Source organism: Nylanderia fulva, unplaced genomic scaffold (assembly GCF_048542155.1).
Source record: "Nylanderia fulva isolate GAGA-0341 unplaced genomic scaffold, ASM4854215v1 Scaffold14, whole genome shotgun sequence".
NCBI classification, from domain to species: domain Eukaryota; kingdom Metazoa; phylum Arthropoda; class Insecta; order Hymenoptera; family Formicidae; genus Nylanderia; species Nylanderia fulva.
In genome coordinates, this window is record NW_028189622.1 from 4,544,223 (window position 1) to 4,568,116 (window position 23,894).

At 31.5% G+C, this 23,894-nt stretch overlaps 3 protein-coding genes across 4 annotated transcripts in view; 1 reads left to right on the plus strand and 2 right to left on the minus strand.

Annotated features, from left to right (window-relative positions):
- nolo (ADAMTS-like no long nerve cord) overlaps nt 1-3,920 on the minus strand; it is a 196,717-nt gene extending 192,797 nt beyond the window's left edge. Inside the window, exon 1 of the mRNA XM_085480263.1 lies at nt 3,840-3,920. Coding sequence (XP_085336389.1) covers nt 3,840-3,920 — 81 coding nt within the window. The remainder of the gene's footprint in view (nt 1-3,839) is intronic.
- A 9,107-nt stretch (nt 3,921-13,027) lies between these two features.
- LOC114929188 (peptidyl-alpha-hydroxyglycine alpha-amidating lyase 1) lies at nt 13,028-19,409 on the plus strand. Of its 2 annotated transcripts, XM_029300631.2 has the most exons (7): nt 13,028-13,499; nt 13,678-13,852; nt 13,918-14,529; nt 14,605-15,024; nt 15,105-15,308; nt 16,612-16,811; nt 19,163-19,409. In XM_029300631.2, the coding sequence occupies exons 1-7, from the start codon at nt 13,398-13,400 to the stop codon at nt 19,253-19,255; spliced, it is 1,806 nt and encodes a 601-aa protein (XP_029156464.1). In that variant the 5' UTR covers nt 13,028-13,397; the 3' UTR covers nt 19,256-19,409. The 2 variants fall into 2 exon arrangements, with proteins under 2 accessions (XP_029156464.1, XP_029156465.1); XM_029300632.2 differs by lacking the exon at nt 19,163-19,409 and having other exon boundaries at nt 16,612-17,687.
- The window catches only part of otp (orthopedia homeobox), a 32,301-nt gene continuing 27,167 nt past the window's right edge, over nt 18,761-23,894 (minus strand). The window contains exon 7 of the mRNA XM_029300718.2: nt 18,761-23,852. Coding sequence (XP_029156551.2) covers nt 23,512-23,852 — 341 coding nt within the window. The 3' untranslated portion in view covers nt 18,761-23,511. The remainder of the gene's footprint in view (nt 23,853-23,894) is intronic.

The window sequence follows — 23,894 nt, forward strand, 5'->3', positions numbered from 1 at the left end:
GCTACGGATAGTAATAGAGTTCTAGGGTCATTTCTGACGTTTACAAAACGTTTCGCTTAAAATGAAAGGTAGCATAAACGATTCTTACGTTTTTACAAAAGTTAGTTACATTCAAACCGTCAAATATTAGCTCAGGAAGAAAACAAATATGTTCCTCGTAAAGTTTCGCCTGAGCGCATTCCATGTGCGCATTCCACTTTCAACGCGTAGTCAAATTTAACATACATTTTGCGGCTAATAAAGTGGAAAAAATACTAAGATTAATATGCGATTAAACGCCTGCGTACATTATGAGATAATTACATAATATTTTTTTCCGGTCTAACATAATTTTGAGTTTTAAATTAACATTTTACGTCGTCGATCAACGATGTATGTCTAATTTTTATTTTTTTCATTTAAAATAATTCATTAAATATCTCTCGAAACTTGTAACTGATCTATTTACACATAAGTATATGTGTCTCATATCAAAATACAAGTACACCAATTCGTAAAACACAGTCATAATTATTAGTAATATTTCTACTTAAGAAGATTTGATATTATCTATATTTCATATGTATAAATTAAAAAATAATATTAAATTTTACAGAAAAATACTAATAAGTCTGCGATTCGATGCGCTCTTTGAATGATATAGAAATGCAATCGGCGGAATAAAATCGGATAAAGAGAAAAGATCAATATTCAGAGCATTACGCTCTAATAGTCCTTAAATTCGCGTCGTTAACAAACCGATTCATAATAAAGGACGCCGTTCTTTTTTTCCTTTTTTTTTGCATCGAAAGCGTCTCGATTAGATGCCTTCAGAAGCTAGGAAACCGCTTAAGCAAGCGCGGACACTGGAACTCGCTAATTAACGCGGTTGATGTCACGACATCGCCTATCCAGCTGCACTCTCTCGTGGGAATCGTGTCCAGGACTGCGAGAAGCATTTCAGTATCCTGAATATTCCGCATTTCGACCGAGACGAATAACGCCCGCAGAAACACGGTAAAGTACACAATGAGAGGACACGAAAAGTCAAGTTGTACTTGTACCCGCGCGTACATCTTCAACTCCTGATGGTCATGGTGCTTAAAGCCGTCAGCTTAATTCGCTTGCATTTTTCTTACAGCGAGCAAGACTCGCCTGCTAAGTCCCGTTTGTTTTAAGTAACAGGTCATTTACTTTCGTAAGAGTCTCCTCGCTGGATACAATGCGTTTTTGTATTTATCTAAGTTAAAAAGATTATCTCGTTCTAATAAGATGTTCATGTGCATAATTTTGTGACCTACTTTTTCAAATTTTAATTGTTGAAAAGTTCATTTATAATAAACAATATGTTAAAACATCTGAAATATTTTTATTATATATTATTTTGTATTCTATCGTGCAAAGTGTTCTCTTAATTTTTCTTCTAACTTTTAAAGGGCTCATGAATGTTACTGTATTACATGGTATATTAAATACCTTCCGACATCGCATTTTTGCTAAAGCTATTTCAGCTACAAAGTGACCGCGTGGAACAAACTTACAAAAATCCCTGAGAAACTTCGGCATAGTACGGTAGGTTACGCCGCCTCGGACTAATTTCCAACTTTCCCCCGGTAAAGTTTCTAGTGACAAATTATCCCGCGCGAAAATGGAGTACCACTCAAGATTCAACGAGAAATTTTATTACCCGCGGTACTGCAATGAGCGACATAAAGAGACAAAAGGCACGAAATAAAAGATGAAAGAAAAATAATCTATGACAGTTCGTGACACATAAACGCCGCAATCCGCGCTTGCGATGTATCTAATACTTAATACAAACTACAATTCAATATTCGTTTTTCTCAATCCACATTTGTCACAATTAAGTATATGCTAAATCTAGCAAGTATGCTGCACTGTGATATTAATTTTAAATGCATCTTTTGCTAATTACTTTTGATAATTACTGCATGGATACTGACATAAATTCCAAAATTATTATTTTATACAACTGATGTATCTAAAATCTGTCTAATTGTAAGTTGACGAAATAATATAAATTTTACAGTTAAACTATTTTTATACATATTAATAGTTGTGCTAATAAATCAAAAGTTTATTGAAAATATCCGTGTACATAGAAATTACTTTTGTTTAAGACTGGAAAAATTATTTAATTATCACTATAATTTTTTCCATATTTTTTTAAGTGAAAATATTAATGTAAAAAATATATGTAAAATATAGATAAAATTATTTTTATGCAAAAATCACATGTACTTTTAAATTTAGTATTTTTACTTTATTAGAACTTTATTTTATAAACATTTATCCATTTTATTTCTAACATTATTCTATAGCATTTATACACCTACTAACATTTCCTATGTGTAATTCCATGCATATTCAGTGGAATATTTTTAATCTTGAAAATATATAAGAATATATTTTATATGAAATTACATATAATCTGTAAAATCTTCCATATGAGTAGCAATATTGCATGATTATACTGAGTCGAAAAAACCCCAGCATAATTATGTAATTTTATACAAATATTTTTTTCAATGTTGTTTTTAAAAATAAAAACTATATATGAAATTTTTTATATTTACAAACGAGTAATATGCAGTTTGTGATTTTATATACAATACTCTATTTTTTTCAAACACAAGAAAAGATTGATTTTCAAGAACCGTCGTAAACGTCAATGTGACAGAAGAATCGTAATACAGTATATAAATTCTATTTGAAAAGACATTTTTTAGATTACAAAGCTCATTTAATCCCAACTATAAATTAGAAATGGGATCGTGTTACATTATATTGTACGAGCTGGCTTCCATACATCGGCGGAAGTCAAAGCACGAACCAATCATGGCACCCGGTAAATCGAGTTTTGGACGAACAGCGCGATGTTCTGGCATAATTTGATTTTCGTAAGCAAGTAAACGAGTTGCGTGCCAATTCATTTCGCTCTTGTCTTATTGACGTTACACGCGCAGAGATATTTCTTGGATATGTACATATTATATATACATAAAATATCACAAATTTTTTAGGGAACACCAAGGATATATATTAATTATTTTAATGGAAATGTTTGTAAGAAATAAAGATTTATTGTATAAAAATATATTGCAATGCTAATACTTAAAAAACTGTTATATTTATATTTAAAATTAAAAATAACGCTCTAAGAGAGTGTCAATTATATAATATATTTTAATAATAGATAATATAACTTTAATTATTGCAACTTGTAATTTCAAACTTTCCTTAAATCTATCAAAACTTTATTTGCATAATTTCTTGATAATTTCGTGCTATTTATTCCGATAATCATATCAAATTAGTATCAGTGTCTCATATAGTATTATAATAAATGAAATAAATTATATAGATTCAGATAATATTTATATTTTTCATTATTGATGTTGTACGATACTATCAACGTCAATACGCGATTTAAATTGTAAACTCGAAGATTTATCAAATATATCCGAGATCTCGATGGCCCTTTCTCGCTTAAACTCGAACGTGTGTCACGATTGGACAACGAATCTCTGTCCCCGAGGCTCACCGAGATGCCATCGGATGATCTAAGCGAGACAATTTCTCACCGCTCGCTGGACCGAAAGCCAGTTATAACGTAGCAGCTTTTCAGGTTAAAGATCTCGTTCGGTGCGCGAGCCACGACAAAAAGTCGTTGCAAGTGGTGGATCGATGCCACAGCGGCGACAGCGTGGCTCCAGCCGCGGCAGCAGACATCGTCTCGTTCGGTATGAGTAGATATATATGTGTGTGTGTGTGTGTGTGTGTATATATATATATATATATATATATATATATATATATATATATATATATACACAAACCCTACACGTACTGTCGTTCTTCCATCGCCATTCCCATTCCTGCGATATCCTCTCCATCCCCATCCACGATCCTGTTCTCATCTCCTACGTTCGCAAAACCACCCTCTTTATCGCGGGCCTCTCCGATCCGTACCCATCATCCCCGCACCCCTGCGTTATTCGCCCCTGGGCGCTCTAATACGACCGCGGAGCCTCATGACCTGTAGTTATGAGACTGCAACCCACAATTTGACGTAATATTACTTCCAGTCCGGAAAATGTATTGTAAGAAGTGCTCCGCGAAATCGCGAGGCTGCTTGTACGCGCTAATCTGGTACAAATCAGATAATTTTTATTAATACTTATCAATGTTAAATATTTTGTCTTTATATCATTAATGTTATTTTGTATTTTATATAATTTTATGTAAGAGAGAAAGGAAAGAGAGAAATAAAAAATTTCTCTATCAATTTCTCTTCAATAGGCTGTTGTAATGATTAAAATATAATAATTCATATAATCATTAGATTGTTTCAAGTTTTTAAGAGAATATGCACAGGATTATCATAAGCCATTGGGTCTATCTCGACACAGGATGCAAATGGCTAATGAATAATTTGGCCTGCGGAAGGGTTTACTATAAACCGGGAGCGGACTGGTTTCGACGTCGATGTCCGATTGTAATATATTACATTATACAATAATAGCATACGCTTATTACTATGTACTCTAATTTTCATACTCTTTTTATTATACTTTCTCTCGTAGAAATTTTTCAGTGACAATCGAAAAATCAAAATAAAAATGATAGTTTAGAGAATGTATGTATATCCAAATCTCTCTCAATATATTTAATAATTCTTGAATAATTAAAACAAATTCATTAATTTTAACTTTGTTGTATGGTGACACGCAATAGCAAGTATATCTTTACGTCTTTTATTATGTATTTCACGAACTTTTATTTCTAACAATTTTTAACGTTAAAACTATCAAAGTAATCATTGTGTTGATTTACGAGCAAAGATTGAGATGAAAAATAAAACAAGCCAAGCATACGAGAAACTGTCTCCAAACAGACAAATCTAGAATATCTTTTGTAGAGTAAAGCATAATTTCGAATAGACCTTATTTTACTTGTGAAAAGGGGCTTGATTTATTACTGTCTATACGGAAATCCTTCACCATTCGGTTGACACTCGAGAATTCATCGTGCAGCGATGTGCACCAAGAAGAAAGATACTTTGTAATATCGAGAAAAGTGTGGCTAGAGAGAATCTCGGATACACTTATCAAAGCTTTCGAGAGAAAAAAGAGATCTCACCGAAATTATCTTTAATTAACTTTGTCTCAGAATACAATAATACACTTGCATAATAAAATTTGCTTTGCAAATTCAATGCAATAAAAACATAACAATCTTTAATATTCTGTTGAATTTAGAAGAAAAATAATAACTCGCTGTTGTTAATCAACAAAGTGTTATATGTAGAGTGAAAATAATTATAAAATTGCTTTGAAATAAAACGTACACGTGCATCTCAACGCTTAAATTAATAGACTTTATAAAATACATCAGCTTTGTAAAAACAATGCATTATCGGGCGAGTGATAACAAATACCTACGACAAACGTGATCAATTTTAAAGAACAATTTGCACTCTTCTAAAATTAATAATATTTTAATGAAATTTGTTTATATATTCCGTGTTTAAGATATTATTAGAATATATATTAATAATATTTCTGTCAACAAAGAGAAGAATTATATTAAGAATTATTATAATTCTTTCCTCCGATTCTACATAAATATGTATATTCTAATATCTTAGACACGAAATATAGATTCCGTTAAAATTGCCATTAATTACAGAAGAGTAAAGGTTGTCCTCCGAAATTAATCACGTTTGCCACGCTTATTACTCACCCGACAGTGCATTGTTTTTACTAAACCGATATATTATTCGGTGCGATATTATTCGCGCGCCGGTTGGTTTGCGAGAACGTGATCGTCGCGATGGATTCGTCTCCGAGTGACGACGAGTGAATACGATCTACAATTTCATCCGGGTCTGGCCACTCTCTATTACGTCTACAACGTGCCGAGAGAAGACGCGCTGGGAATAGAAGTGCAACCCACATCCCGGAATGTTACATCTTCCTCGGGTGTCGGTCGACCGGTATGGGTGTCATTCGTAAGACGCGTTCAATGTTATCTCGTCTAGTAACATCTAGTTACAGAGAACATCACAAGGCTGATTAGAAGCGTACGCAACGAAGTTTCGTCCGTTTTGTGTATACGAGTTTGTCGAAAATTCTCCATACTGTAGTGGAAAATATCTTACAAAATATTGAAACTCTTCTAGAAAACGTCCTTTTAGAAGAATAAAAAGCTATGCTGTACCGCAAAACCGATATTCTATAATTAGATTTTTGTCGCGCAAATTTATCCAGAAAAATAAATATCTCTCATAAAATAGTTTTTCTATTAATAATTTCATTTTTTTAAGTACTTGTATTTAAAAATTTCTAAACATCATTAATCATCAAAATTTAACAATTCAATGAAACTTATTTTTCTCATAAGAAATTCGCATTGAATTGTATATAGAAGTGTACAATGTTATTTTTTGATTATAGAAAATATAAAATTCGTCCTGATTGATGTGCGAAAGATGCAAATATGCTGTCGTCAAACTAATATTATTTTTAAAAAATGGTGAATATATACATATGTATTTGAGAGTTAAATGAGATGTTAAAAGCAAATGTGCCGGTTAAGCGCATCTATCTCTTAAATGGGCGCGATTTGTCTCAGAACAGAATACAATGTAATAGCTAAGCTATTTAACAAGGTAGTGCATCTCTTACTAGGATTCTATGTGCATTTGCACTTGCCATTTCCTCTACGGCTGCAACTATAATATAACGCGAAAAAAAGGAGGAAAAAAATTAATATAATAATATGTTATATATAAGAGATAGCAAGACATTGTTTAATAAAAATTATGAGAATTAAAGCAAAAAAATTGATATATATTTTTTTATAACTAATGTAAAAAGAAATAAAGTGGATAAAAAGATGAGTAGTAATATGAAAAAAACGAAGGAGGAAAAAAGCGAGAAAACTACACATAAATAAATTTCTTACTTTCAGTCATGAATTAAAACATCATGATAAAAAGAAAAAAAATTTTACACTGCATATAAATTCAGAAAAATAACTTATTGTTACACACAAGACATAAATTCCCAAAGTCCAGTCTTGTTAATCTTTTCAAACAATTCGCTATAAATTGAATCATCAAAACAACTTTGTCAGATTAAAACAACAAAATTCTTTATAATAATTCTTGCAGTAATTTACAGTTTGGAATTATATCAACGAGCAAAGCTCTATAAAGTTGGCCTGCAAATGCACTCTCATTTCACAAAATTGCGTTCATAATTGATATCATTATTACACGCGCAATGTAAGAACATAATTAAAATAATAATATAAATTATCTGCATAAGCAATTGCGATAGAAAAAAAATTCGACAAGACTTTTATTTGGATCGTGAATGTGCAAATTGAACGATGTACTGTAAAACCCGCCGGGGACGCCAGCGAAATTATTCATCGATGTCTTATCGCTGCGCAAGAAAATGATACAAGCATAGTCAAGAATGGGGTTGTAAAAGTGTTGTGGTAAAGCCCTTAACCCTCTTCGGTCCGTAAATATACCACAATGCTGACAACACAACGATGTTTCCGATGCGCACGCATATGCAGATGCAAAGAGTTTCTCTCGTGCGCAAGATTTTTTTTTCTTTCTCTCTCTGTCTTCCGCCTCGCCACTTTTACATACCCTTGCTGAACATGGCGAAGTTTGTAATTAATTTTCGCGGCACGGCATAACGTAATAACCGCCCTTCTCGCCACTACAAGAGCGCATCTTGCTAATCTTTTCATGGAGGGAGAAAGAGAGAAATTCTGACCTTCACGGTTATCATGCTACAGCTTGAGTTCGCACTACTCTTTGTGTCCCTGCTTACCTTTTATTACCCGCGTTAACGCTTACGCGCGCAACGATACATTCAGCGGATTATCCACGGTAATTCCCAGATTTCTTTTTTTCTTCTGTGTTTGCAAGTGAATATAAAAATAAGAAATAGATTTTCATTCTCTATAAACTTAATTCACAAAATAATGATTTAATTTAAAAATGTAAAAAAAAATTAGGTGAAATATACTGTCTAAAAGAACTTTGACATAAGATAAATGACAAAAAAATTGCATATGTATACATTTTTATTTTGCACGGAAATCTCTTATTGTTAGTATCGAAACAAAGGCCACACAAATAGGAATCGTTTTAGCAATCTTAAGATACTCTAACTTGTTGACGTTATCAGTCAGATCGCCATTTCGCTCTCTTCGCGTCTAGATAATTTATTATTACGAGCGCGCTGCATGCGTTATCGATCGGTGGTGCTTTTAACGGTATGGGTTGGAACTCCTCTGGCGAACTTATTTTCTTGACAGGAGACCGTCAGTGAAATTTGTTGACCGAGATTTCAGCGCGGTCTCCAATATACATATATAATATCGTTTCATGATTTTTTAATCTTCTTTTAATCTCTTCTCACCTTTTCGCGATGATAGATCACATGTAACATGCAAACGCGTTTCAGAAATATTGCGAAAATGTTCTGGCGATTTTTCAATTCTCGAGTGAAAATTTTGTAAAGGTTGTTATGGATTAAATTTTACTTCTCAGAAGTGTGACGTTTTCTAAAGAATTCTATTGCGTCTTCAAGAATTACGAAAATGTATTATAAAAGTACTCAAATAGATTTCGATTTTATGTAAGAATAAAAATTTCGTCAAGTTTTCGGTGTAATACGGTATAATAAAAATATGAATCTGGCACTCGATAAAAATATTCAGAAAACTATTCTTTATACATATATTAAATTGCAAAAATTTTATTGAGATATATTGGAAATTCTTTAGAGAATAACCAAAACTCCCACATTAAAATTTTGAAAGTATTTCACGTCTCTTCAAATCTTTTTACACACACATTTACATAAGCAATACATAAATAAAGATATATTTGAAAGATATGTGTTGTATATTTTTTTACAATAAATATCAGTCATTTCTCTATGACGTGTGCAGAATTGCACACCCGCTATTTCCCGCGCATAGATAGCTGCGAACCTCCGTTTATCCCGCGATTATCAAAGGCAGGCACCGATTCCGCAATTTAAACGCTAAAGCGCGTGAAACCAAACTCGATACACGGCAGTTGTATCTACGCGAACGACCGTCACAGATACGCGAATCACGCGGTGAGATTAAAGAATCTCTGCGAATTGCATCCGCGCGCGCGTTTGCATTTCGTTGCTGCATTTTCCTTGCCAACTGACAAAATCCGCACAAATCATCATGATATATTTGAAAACAACAACAATATTCAATAGTACAATCTCGGGAAGAGAGAGTGCCTTCAGATCGTAAAAATATGTATTTTTCAATTATCTTATACGTATATGTATATAAATACGTGTGTGTGTAATTAAAAATTATATATTTATTATTTAATTTAAATATAGGCAAAAGAGAAGATTATATATATATTTATACATTTTATGAATGACATAGTATTCGACGTGGACAACAAAGTTAGATAAAATTTATTCATTAATTTTATCTTTTCAGGGAATTTACAATTACGAAAAAAAATATTTCTGTAAACGCACTCTTTTATTTGATAATCCTTCATCTTTAAAAAAATTGATATCTATATTGATAAATTTAATATTCCTCGAAAATAGAATTTTTTTAAAGTTCTCTGTTTATTTCTAAAAGGCTGTACAGAACTTAAGCCAAATATTTAAAAAAAAGAACATAAAAAAGAGCAAAAATATATTAAACATATAACCACGATATTAAAAATTATTGCGAATACATTTGTATGGCGCGCCTAACTATTTAGCATAGAAATAGAGACAGTTGAATTTTCTTTATTTTTTCAGGACCACACTAAATGGTTTTACAAGCTTAGTCTCTCTCTCACCCGTTGCAGTGCGTTCCCCAAAAGAAGATAAATGAAACGTAGACAGGAGGAGGCACGAGAAATGGGAAGGATAGAGCGAAAAAAGGGGAGAGACAAAACGATTGTCAAATCCTTTCGTTGTCCTACGACGAGAAGAGCTCGTGATGTCGCTCATAATCGAACGTGGGATTTTTCAACGCGATACGCCAAAGGTCCTACATCTCTTTATATGTTTATTGCGGCTGACAATCCCGCTCTCTTTCACCGTAATAAAGAACTCGCTGTCGTCTGCAATTTAAGGTGAAAACTCGGCGTCGATGCAGACAGCGCGATGAATGCGAAATCAAATGCGGCTCTTGGTCTAACGAAAGGATGAGCACCGCTATTGTTGGATCTCCCCGATGGTACTTTAACGCATCTTGCGTATACTTCGCGAAAAATGACAGGGATAGTACAATGAATATAATACAGGGTGTCGAGTAGACTCAATAAAAAAAATTCCCTTTTTCAGATTTTCCAAGACTAGACATTAATTTTTTCCCTGCATGACTTTTTAGTATTATTTTTTCCAAATATATAATTTGCAAATATCTATTTATATAAATATATGCAAATTATATATTTAGAAAAAATAATACTAAAAAGAAAAAAATTAATTTTTGCAGTCTTGGAAAACCTGAAAAAGTCAGGGAATTTTTTAAATAACATTTAAATCAATTAAATGTTATTTGAGATATTTTTGTCAACAATGAAAAGATTCGGAAGTTAAAACAAAAATTTAAATCAATTATAGAATCTGCATTATATACGATAATCAAAATAAACATGTCACTATAAACTATTTAAATAATCACCATTTTTATTTATATTATATTAAATTTTTTAGTTGTGTCTCTAACAAAAACACATTGAAATAAAATAACACGACGATAAAAATATAAATTAACGAACACGCTGTAGATAAATCGATTTTTAACAACACAGAAAATTAGCGTGCTGGGAGTCAAGGAAAAGTTTATATTTATTTAATAAAAAATTTCAAATTATTGAGACAAATGTGGAATGTAAAAAAAATCCAGATAAATAATAAAATTTCCTGACTTTTCACTAACAATTGCAAATAAAATTCCCTGACAATGCCCGGTTTTCCAGATTTCCCTAACCACTAGACACCCTGTAATAGAACAACCGCTATCCTAATGATAATGATTTGAAACGTTGCGTCATTTGTACCGACAATGCGTATTATAAAATTGATTAAAACTCAAATGACACAGTTATGTCGCTTTGTTCGAGAATTAATGTTATCTTGATTTTAAATTAATCGACACAAAAATCATCCAAAAAAATATAATTGCTTTATTATCGTAAAAAAACTTGCGTTTTCTAATTAACTTCGGGGCCTTATTACTGTAAGTGCTTTCACTTGGATATATATCCCGGCGATTTGAAAATTTTATCCCAACCATATTCGAGAAGTAAAGTTTCTTTTTCAACTCTCTTGGCACATTAAGAACAAAAAATTTAATCGTGAAGTTAATCTTTTCTACGAAAATAAAGCTCAATAGGCATAGAATAATCACGTATTCGTGTATTCGAACTATAAGGCATGCAAGGAAGGCTGTATACAAGGTATGTCAGACATGATCGAACGAGACTGCATTGATTCCGATATAAACTCAGCCCTTCCAGACGAAACCATGTCGGGAAATTCTCGCGACGAATTCCTGCGACATCGTCTGGTAGTTGTAGACTGTATTGGATTGCGAAACATTCAAACACTGAGGCTTTTCATTCGTACGAGAATTAAAGGAAAGGGTAAATTATATTGGCAAATCTATAATAGAAGCTATCAATGAGTCTAAGCCTTGTACATATCCAACTGTCAAGAAAATTTCGTTCGAAAATACATGTCATTTTAAACATTGCGGATAAAAAATTTAATTTAACCCTCAGTGATATAGTTGATTTAAATTATATTTTGCACATACTTTCTTTTCAACTCTTACTGTAAACGTGTAAATCGATTCTTGATTTATACATATACGATTGTACAGATTCTTCACGATATTTATATTTTATGATTATATTACACTAATGTAAATTCGAATATAAATATGCGTACATAATTTAAATATAGGCATATATATATAATGTGTGTAATATGAATCTTTCAAACAATCTACATACGAGATATTCATATATTTATAAACTAACTAAAAAATAATGATTACGCACATATTTCGTACTACTAAGAAAATAATAGTTACATATATATATATATATATATATATATATATATATATATATACATATAATATATATTTGTGTATGGAAAATATTAAAAGATAGATATCAGAATTCAATTTTGATGATGTAATAACAAATACAATATAACTTCTATCAATACGAAAGATTGCTATATGTACGAAGCAAAAAAGTAAGTGCAATACTGAAAGTTACATTTCTCCGCGATTGCAAAGTTGTTTGGTAAGTTAAAACATCTCCAAATAACAGTACAAAGAATTTTATATAAATAAAAGTTTCGTAAAATTCAGTGAATGAATTTCTTAAATAAATAAAAGATTTCTATATATATTATATTATGGATTTGTAATTTTTATTCGCGTTATTGACTAATATTTGATTCGATTTGATTAATGTTTACACAATAGAATCACATTCACATTACATTCACATTATAATATATATAATTTATGAATTGTAGCATCTACAAAATACAATTATCAATCTATTACATCAATCATGTATTCACAACTTATATGATGTTTAATATTAAATAATAGTTTTAATAATAATAAAAGAAAATAAATAAATTAAAAAATTAATGTTAGAAAAACATGAATAAGTAAAAACATATTGTTTAATTTTGAGTTCATACTTTAAGAGAAATTTAATTTTTAACTCAATTATTACACTTGATGCTAAAAATTAAAAATTGTGAAAAATAGAATCTTATTTTAAATTATAATTTAAAGAAAAAATAAATTTAGCATTCGATAAACATTCTTTCTATCAACGATATGTAACAAAATAATACATGTAGCGCCTTTACACGTAAACAATGTGAAACATGTTCTCAAACTGTAATGTGTACCATCAATCGAAAATCAAGAATTCATGCAAGATACGTCGATAAAACTATGCCAAAATATTATGGCGTCATGTCTAATGCCACTTGTTGGAAACGTGTATTTTCTTGAGACGTGGACACAATAATAAATGTTTTTCATAAAATAGACCAGGAGTAGACATTTTAAATAGCATTCATCATATTATAAGATATTTTGAGTGATAGTAATCTAACGAGAAAAGCCAGCATTCAGTTTATCATATGTGAACATACCAAAGTGTGACAGACGCGACTTCTCCAAGAATTTAATGTGATTCGCTAGAATACTTTCGTCATCTTATAAAATTATGCATCTAATATCGCAGATGCTATTGTTATTTAGGATATTGATGATGAGATAAATTGAAAATACGGACGAGCACATGACGGTTTTGCGAAATGATGACAAGTCTTCGATATGGCACCATCTGTTCGGTTTTAGTTTTATTTCCTATTTTAATACACGTCAAGACAGAACCACAGGATATTTCGAATGTTCAGGTAATTATATGAATAAATATTTTACAAGACAAAGAGAAAAATCAATAATATTTAAGATTAATTTCATATACATGTGTTATATAATACTCTCATATACATTGAATTTTTATGGGAATAAAAATTATTTTGTGAGATTGTGTACATAAATATGTAACAAAAAAAACTTCTTTTTTTACAGCATTTACCTGATATTAAGTTTAATTCAAATGAATACTCGGAATATCCTGACAATGAGGATAGAGTATCCATGATGCAACAGGATGAACAACAACATATAAAAGACAATTTATATTTACGAGGAAATAGCCACCTTGATAAAGAAGACTCAGTAATTACAGATGCTTTAGACAAAAGTAAGTATTTATTCATTTCTATAGAAAAATCTATTTAACTTTATATTTCTGTACATTTTTATCAGACATAGCATGGGATGTGCATTGGGCTGCACAATTGAAGCTGACTCAAATGTCAGCAGTTTCTATGGATCCATATGGCAATATTGCTATTTTTCATAGAGGAAACCGTATTTGGGGACCTGATACTTTTGACAATAGAAACAGATTTGATCCAAATAATGGGCCCATAACACAGAATACAATTGTCCTTTTGAATAAAAGTGGAAAGGTAATACTAGAATTTGGAAAAAACATGTTTTATCTTCCACATGGTTTAACCATTGATAAGTCTGGAAATTATTGGATTACTGATGTAGCGATGCATCAGGTATTTAAATTTAATGCTCAAGATATAGAAAAGCATATGGAAGAATTGAAACGCACACAGTTTACTTCAATGACTGGTGTATCTAGCGATCACACTAATATAAATAGCATATTAAAGCCATCTATAATACTGGGAGAGGCTTTTGTGCCTGGTAATGATGAAACAAGATTTTGTAAACCAACAGCTGTTGCTGTACATACTAATGGCGATTTTTTTGTCAGCGATGGATATTGCAATTCTAGAATAATTAAGTTTAATAAGAATGGAGAGCGAATTCTACATTGGGGACGACATTGGGGTGCTGGAGGTAATAGATATAAAATTGATACATTGATAGCACTAAGCGAGAACTAATTAAATTCTAAAATAAACTTTGTTTTAGAGCCTGTCTATTCGCAGTTGCCTCCACCAAACGCATTTCTCGTCCCACATGCTTTAGCACTCGCGAGTGAGTTGAATTATATTTATGTTGCTGACAGAGAAAATGGCAGAATATTATGTTTCTTTGCGAGCAATGGTACATTCCATAAAGAATACAGGGACCCTGCTATCGGTGCACAAATTTATAGTGTTAGCTATGCTCGAGAAAAATTATATCTAGTCAATGGACAAGATCTATATAACCCAATTAATCCAATACCAGTAAGAGGTTTTGTGCTTGATATCTATTCTGGAAATATATTGTCAGTGTTTGCACCTAAGGGAAATATGGATAAGCCTCATGATCTTTATGTGACGGAAGATGGATCAGAGATATATGTAGTAGAGTTAAATAATCACCAAATTTACAGATTTTTACAAGGTATAATATTATTAAATATAAAAAGAATTCATTAAAATCTTTCTTTACTTGTATTTAAATACTATCTTTTTCTTTTCTAGGTGTAAATGATTCTGTACATCTTGAAGATTCACAATCTATTAAACGGCATCGACCTAAGATCTTAGTACATCCTGATACTAAAGATGCCGATATTGAAAAGACTAATATGACGAAATTGATTCTAGGTCTTGGCTCAGCAGCCATTTCTTTTATTACAATATGTGTTGCAATTGCTGCCATTGTAGCAAGATGTCAAAAAAGAGGTAGAGAAACAAGATATCGTTATGAAGAATCACCAATTGAATTTTCTAAATTAGTCGAATAGAAAAAAATTCATTTCACTGTGCTTTTTTCATTATATAGCATTTTTGTTTTTTGTATCATAATATACATATTAAATATGCTCCTTTTTTCCCGTTGCTCATTAGAATATTTAATAAAAATAAATTATAAAAAGTACAGTTACTTTATGATATAATACAACAGGAAAAAGGGATCTACTTATATTTGTTTATATTTATAGTTGTGTATGTGCACAGATTTTGTTTTTATTAATTCATATTTGATTGAATCACATCACATATCATAATAATACAATTATGTTATTCAATTTTAACAATTAAGAATATCTTGTAGCAAAATTAGATTGTTCCTATTACTATATACGCAAATTGTATGTGTTTGCTTATTCGAAATAATTTATTCTTATGTATAAAAGCTTTGATGTATGTTTCTTATGTGCACCTTACCTAGAAAGCATGGCATTATGCATTTTATGTATTTATGTATCTTGTAAGTTTAATTTTTAAAAATTTATATGAGATATATGTTAATTTTTTTAGCAGATTTCTGTATATTATTGTATGTATATGAATTTTATTGTACACTACCTTTTTAAAATTTTTACCTTTCCTTTGTATTGGTTACTTGTTTTATGTATAATTTAATTCACTATAAAGAAATATATAATTTTAGTTTCATTAAATATTTATTTTGTCTGTACGCATACTTGTTCAAAGCTTGTGAGTTTATATTTAAAAGTTGATAATGAGACATTAATCCTTAAAGCAAAAAGTAATAAGTGGATTAATAAATCATATATTTAGAATATATGAAATTAATGTTCAATAATTTTTCTGAAGCTTTTATATAATTATAATTTTTAATTTTTACCATAATTATTAAAAACTGTTTGAATATATTGCTAGAGTAAATGGTTTGAAGTTATTAGTTCTAATTATATTCACCTAGATAATAAATATTTTTCACGTTAATTTGATAAAAAAGACACAATTAAATATGTATCTGAATTTCTCTTTTTCCAAAATAAATATCAATGTCAAATATTGTCGATATCAGATAAAACAATATTAGAATGCATAAAGAGAGTGTAGTTATACAAGAAATAACGCATCTCTGTCTCAAAATTTGAAATCACACGCATGAGCCTTGTGTAATAGAAACATCCACTATTTTATATAGCGCTACTTCTATAGCGTGTATCTCTTGCAATACCTTTCGCACATAAATATCAAGCAAATATCTACATACGCTTTATTCATGCAGGATGTTTACTTACAATGCGGAAAAGGATGCGCTGGGAAGCCGAGAGACGTGAAAACTTTAAGCTGTCGAGTCTGTTGGAGAACCGACGAGGCAGGAGCTTCAAATTTTTGGAGAAACGACCAAACACTCGCGACTTCAGCAAACTGAATACGGAGCCGGAAACATCGGAGGACGAACATCCCGAGAACAGTCTCGCGAAGGTTATTTAAATTACGCAAACACGCACGTCGAAACTACACAAATCACGCAAATAACAGTATTACCGTATCGAAACGCGACTCAATTGCGCGCACTCAATTTGGTGTCCGACCGACTCTCGACTTGGCGCCCAAATGACTTGGCGCTACAAACCAACATGGCGCTGACGATTACTAGCATCAATCCCGGATGGTACGCGAGCGAGTTACTTTACCGACTGTCGAATATATACAGAAATCTGACATTATCGACTCGAATACGTATCACATTTATAAAACCAAAATATCATTTTTTTATTAATATCAATTTTATTAATATTTTGTCATATACACTGACGAAGTAATATTAAAGACCGTCGCTTTTAAGGAAATTTTGTGACTATCAAATGAAGTCGATTTGATAAATATATTAATACATATATATATCAAAGGTTTTTTGTTGAACCGAAGGATAACAACACGAGTGTTTTCATTTTCTCCAATTAACATGTACACTTTTATATAATCTTCCAGGAAGATAATATAAACATTATCGTTTTACACTATTTAAGTCATATCCCTATTTTAATGTTGATAATAAAAAGATATTTATATATATATATATATATATATATATATGTATATATTTACAGTTATATTATATAGCGTGCAACAAAATTTTTTGTCACTATTTGTCATTAGATTATTAGCTTCTAATAGCATATAGTCGGTGATTATAATTGCAATTCCGTTATTTACATCTATATATACAAATATTCTACAAAGGACTTAAAAAAGAAAAATGAAAAAAAGCGATAAGAACAGATCGATTTGAATTACATAAACGCAGAAAGTAATAAAGATGTAAATCAAGCTACAATAAAATTGCTTCTTCAGATATTATTATATTTTCACTAAGTCTATTAATTGTACCTGATATATAATTTATTTGTTATTATTATATTTAAAATATAAGTAAGAGAGAAAAATTATTGAGTTTAATTGTGTATTACACTTGTATATATATATATATATATATATATATATTTTATATACATATATTTTATATATTTATGTATCATGAATTTAAATTTAAATTGGGTGATAGGACGTCAATATAAATTTTTAAATTAACTTAATCTTTTACTTATTATTAATATTAAATTTTATATTGAACAAGAAGAATTACTATTACATTATATCAGTTTATAAAATTAATACATGCACATGTTTAATATATATCTATCTGATTTTATCTGATATTGCAGACAATAGCAAATAAAATGCACATTGTGTATGCGACAACATCCGAATCATTCACTAATTTGTATATAAATACAAAAATTATATGAATGTATTGTTTTATCAACATATCACTAGTGAAAAGATATTATATCAATACACAAAATTAAAAAAATAATTTTTTATCTAATTCTAATACCTATTGTTCTTTGTATTTTATTGCTCATACTTAAGTTATATGTATATATATATATATTGTATTTTTCTATATATTTATTTACTATTTATATATTTTTGCTTTACATCAAATTCGTTCGTTTCTCGATAGTAGTTACTGATTTAACTTCATTATGTATCGTCGTAGCATTATTTATAAGCTAATGCATAAAATATATAGACGATTTAATTGTATTCTCATTTTGTAACAAATGTTAATTTAGATCAATATAATATAGTATCACTTTAATTTTTAATAGACTTTTAATAGATTTCGCGCATTTAAAACAATGCAACAATGCATTCTCTATACAACATGTAAAATCGTATGTATAATCCATGTATCTACATAAATATATAAAAATATATATTTTTAATTAAAACTGCGTTTGTATTGTTCCACTTTAGTACATAATATAACATGTATATATTGGATACAAATAATTAATATTAATTATTATTAAAATTGATTTCTGAACAATAGAATGGACAGGAGCGAGACAAAAAGCATTCGATATTTTGATAATGATTTATTTTATACACACTTAGTTGACCTCTATACACAACTATACAACGATGAAAATTAAAATTCTGTCTATTTATCGCTAATTAAAGTCATCGACGATAATGATTTGTGATAAAGATGCGATAAAGTCAGTCGATTCTCTTCCGATTTGCAATCAAATCTGGAAGAATCGGGTGACGTCTGCGGACTGTACGATTCGAGTTAACTTCTGCATGAAACACTTAAACGTACGATCAGCAGAGCCCGTATGTTACAAATCACTTGTAAAAAGTGACGCCCGCAATTGCCGCAAATCAAAGGACGTCAACTTTTACTCGCTTTGAAATCTATCTACACACACGCATGATAAATTAAATAAATACATAAATTGTATTCTCTTTTTTCGTTTAAGGAGAGGTATTACGATCATCAAGGACACCGATCTGAGAGCTCTCGTATTATTCAAATCCAACAGAGGAAGGAACGAATCCAGTTGGTTGCATAGACTCAAAAATAGATAAGTTTGAAATATTCATCTTTCGACTTGTAAAATTAAAGACGCACATATGCTTGATTTTGAATTTTATACGTATTTCAATTATATAAAGCGCATCATAAATAAATTGTATCAATCAGTATGTTTATCATAATACTCAAAATTCCTGTCGTTTTTTTTATCCGATTCATTAATTACATTTTATGTGAGGATAGATAAATAGTTGAACATTAGAACCCTTTTTAGAAAATCATTTTTCAATTAGTCGATGATCTTATACGATACCCTTTGTAATGATTGACAATATGTCAATTTAATTATACAACACAAAATGAAGCTCGCCAAATAGAATAGTCTTTCCTTTCTACGCTAAAGGAATGCATGCTCAACGACAAAGTATTGCACGAAATATTTGAAAATAAGAAATCACAAACACACTCCAGTGAACATTGTAAAGGTCCTGCTTCCGTCCCGGGACGAAATCGAGAGAGGACGCTTTCGCGCACCGCGCTCGTATTTTTTTGTTTGTACATTAAAAATCGTATACGTTCGTAGTGATGACACTGACAATTGCCTATCTGTTATTCCATATTTATAGTTAGGTTTACCTAGGTCTACCGTAAATTCGTAACTAGAATAATCGACTTTTCGCAGTCGCTCGCAATATCTACCATTTATATCGCTTGGAATATCTTGTGCGGGCCAATATCGCCGTCAGAAAAATGCACGGCCAGCCCGAAATATATCACAATGTCCATGTATACTCGCGTTCAATCGTAATGTTGATGCCATCGTACTCTTATTACATTATTATTGTTATTATTAATATTAATATTAATATTATTGTTATCGTTGTATAATTATTATTATAATTATTGTTGTTATTATTATTATTGTTATTATCGTTATTAGACGTATACTTTATTTACAAAACTTATGTTTCTCGATGACAACAACGGAACAATGTATATGTATACTTATAGCGTGCCATAAAATTCTTCAGGAATATAAATACACATGAATTGTACGCTAACTTGCATTCATCATCGAAACATTTATCTTCGAGAGAATGCGACGAGTGATACGCTTTTTATTTTATCTCTGACTTATCAAACGAAGCACATCTCTTCTTCTCTTTAATGCGCTCTCGCAAAAGAAATTATAGGATGAGTTACATATATGCGTTTATCTCTGCACATAAGATCCAGTGTGCGATTTTCATCTGAAACGCAAAGTCGTGACAAGAAAGACTAGCTTTTCGTTGCGCATATTAACATACGATTCCTTGTTGGGCAATAGAATTATTGAGAAACTTTGCTATCGTCTTAATACTAGAAGAACCAATTCATTTTTACACAATTTTTAAACCAAATCAATTTTTCATTAAAACTAACGATGTGTATAGTGTAAAGAAGATTCACATTTATGTTCATCTAAAAAACACTTCTCGTCTCTTGTCACGTCTAAAATAAAAAAATTGTTATTCTACATTTTTATGAGATAAAATTTTTTTTCCTCGGTTGTTTTAGTATGACAGATATGCGTGATACACAAAAATTCTGCCATAACAAATAGAAATATTTAAAAATTGATTTTTGCGCAAATTTAAGGCTCTGCCAAAAATATAACTATGTATAAATGCCAAAATTTGATAAAAGAATATTATTCTCGAGACAAAAAACTACGAATCTGCACATACAGTCTCGTTAAACAATATTGCGATGCGTTGCAAAAAACCTGTGAACAATAAGAGCCAATAGCTCTGTCGCATTTACGTTTCGAATAATGGTAATAATAATAATAATATATCCTCTATCACGTCAATATTTTTACTATATTTACAATGCCGTGTATATATAATACTAGGATAACTTGTCGTATACATCTCATTGCACCTCGCCACGCCTTCCGCTTTGATCTCCATGACTTGTAAATGCAACGTGCACTTTTCGTCGCGTTTAATCGTTGAGCGAGATATGCTCGCAAGAAAGAAGAAACGAAACGAGTGTAAATAAGAATCGCGTGGCGAATATCCGCGCCCTAATCAGTTTGTCACATAGTCATTCTTCGGAACGTGGTTAAATAATTTACAATTAGCGAGGCCTTAATCTCATCGACGTTTCTTTAGCAGACACGAGCGCAGACACTCAAAATGCCACTAACGAGGGCGAAACGAGCAGAGTTTAACGACTGCGTTTTAATGGCGACTGCAAATCGCACCGGTCAATACGACAAAAGAGATGGAGTTTCTCATCTCTTGAAGAGATAAATTAACACGCGCACGAATACATGGAGCCGATCAAATTGTCGGACGCGGACACTCGGTGATCATATTAATATATGCATATATGAAGTAGCCATCTCGATCTTTTTACCAGCGCACAGCGCCAACCCAAGACAAGTCCGTTCGCGAAAAAGCTGGTCTCTGTTACGTTTACGATTTAATTTTTCTTCTTTTTGAGAAAAACATATATATCGCGATATTCCTCGTGTCACAAAAATTTGCACAGATCACAATTCGTTCCTTCCATCGTCGACAGCTCAATATGATTATTAGGATAATGCGTTCAATCGCTCACAAAAATAGTTACTCCATACTTTGATGGATCATATTTTAATCATATAGATATTCGGATTCATTCGGAAATACTCGGACTCATGATAATTGCAATAAATTTCCAGTGGTCAGAGCGCTTGATATTATAATAAAACTGGTCATATGGAAAACATCAGTCATTGGCCATTATTAAATATTTGGAGCTGTCGTGATTAGATTGAATTTTTGAAAACACTGGACAAAAATCACTTTTATTTTACTGAATAAGTTTTCATCAATTGTCGTAAAACACAGAAAATCCATTTAGAAATTTCTACAATTTCTCTTCAATTAACTTGTTACAAAAAAAAAAAATTATTTATGATATTAATATACGATATAATTTGATACAAGGGTAAGATGTATATGCCAATGGTTCAATTTTTTTCCGCTAAAATATAAAATGATATTTACACCTGTTACACAAATTAACAAATATTTGACTAGATAATACTTATCGGAAATATTTCTCCATCTCATATAATTTTAATTATTACGACAACTCCATGATATACATCAATTATTCTATCTTTCTTATATTTATGGCATCCAATCGATGATTAATCCAGTATTGATATCAGCAAGACACATTTGCAGAAACTGCGGTATACATATGTCGTACGTAAGATAAACGTATCAGTTTTTGAGAAATATCGATACTTAAACAAATATGCATTAATATGCATTAATATGCATTAATATTAAATTTTATTTAATATCTTAAAAAATACAAATTTACAAAATCAAACGTAATATTTAGATTTTGACAAGCCAAACATTTCGTACATGACATAGTAATCGTATTAAAAAAAAAACGTTTTCTCTCTAAATATTTCTCCAGAAAAAGTTTTTTAAAAAATATGATTAATATTTCCTATACAAAGTGTTTTTCTCCTTCAAATCTAAATATTTTATTTTATTTTATAAATTCATAATTTTATATATTTCTAAAGATGTGGATTAAAAAAAATTTAATTTTAATAAAAATGCAATTTCTTGTTAAGGAATCGATTTTGTCGAGAAACTGGTACGTTTACCTTAAGTCACGATGGTCCTAGGAAAGCTATGATGACGAGAATCTGTATTGCATAAATTATCGTTGTCGATACCGCCAGCAATTTCGATTTTCTACCCTGATTTTACCTCTGTGCGAATTTATAAAAGAGTACTCCTTTCGTGTGAATTCTTCATATTATTCCTGCAACTGTTTCTTCTGACAGGACGACGAATTCATGTTATCTGAAGAATAGAAATTCTCATTGTGATATCTTAATGATTAAATTATTATAAACCCTTTCCGGTCAAAACATTGCCACCCAAAATTATCTTATCCGTCGTTATTTGCTATGCTTCACCATACTGGTTACGTTAAATTCAAAACGGTGAACAATTTTAGACCTTCGCGCAAGTCAAAATTCAGGATGCTCGTTTTTCAAATCGTCGATCTTGATCTCGCTGCATTACATCTTCACATTATTAAAATCACGATCCCCAGTCGAACCGGTCTTGCTCTTCTTGTAGAAATAGGTCGCGGGAAGACCGTCCTGTCTTACGATTTCCTCGACGGAGAACAGAGAGGAGTACTCGTTCCACACATGATAATTACGGTAAGCTCCTACCGCCAGGCTCTCTTGTGGAACTGAACGTCAAAGGACGTTCAGGCGATGTCTCAATAAACGGAACTGTACTCCAGATCGTGGGTGTACTGAGGTGGCCCTGGGGGTGGCGGCGGTGGTGGCTGAGGGCTGTATTGCTGCGAGGCGTCCGAGGCACGACGTCTGAGCGCCGCGATGCTGTGGGCGCCTCTCCAGTCCGACGCCTCGTTCGCGCTTACATCGGCACCGACGCAGGAGACACCACCGCCTCCGCCGCCACCACCGCCGCCGCCACCGCCGCCGCCGCTACCACCGGAAGTCGTGCCCGGCGAACCCTGGCCGCAGTTCAGGCCCGAACCCATCGCTTGACCGCCGACCGGTGGCGAACCCCGAGACGCCGTCACGTGAACGCCGCCTGTTAAGCGGAACAAATTTATCAAAGTGAGTGTTTCTCTTC

What these genes read in the sequence shown, in the direction of transcription:
- LOC114929188 (XM_029300631.2), top strand. Translation starts at nt 13,398, where the DNA reads ATGATGACAAGTCTTCGATATGGCACCATCTGTTCGGTTTTAGTTTTA. An exon ending in TACAGATGCTTTAGACAAAA is followed by an intron (nt 13,853 to 13,917) that starts GTAAGTATTTAT and finishes CATTTTTATCAG; the next exon opens with ACATAGCATGGGATGTGCAT. An exon ending in ACGACATTGGGGTGCTGGAG is followed by an intron (nt 14,530 to 14,604) that starts GTAATAGATATA and finishes ACTTTGTTTTAG; the next exon opens with AGCCTGTCTATTCGCAGTTG.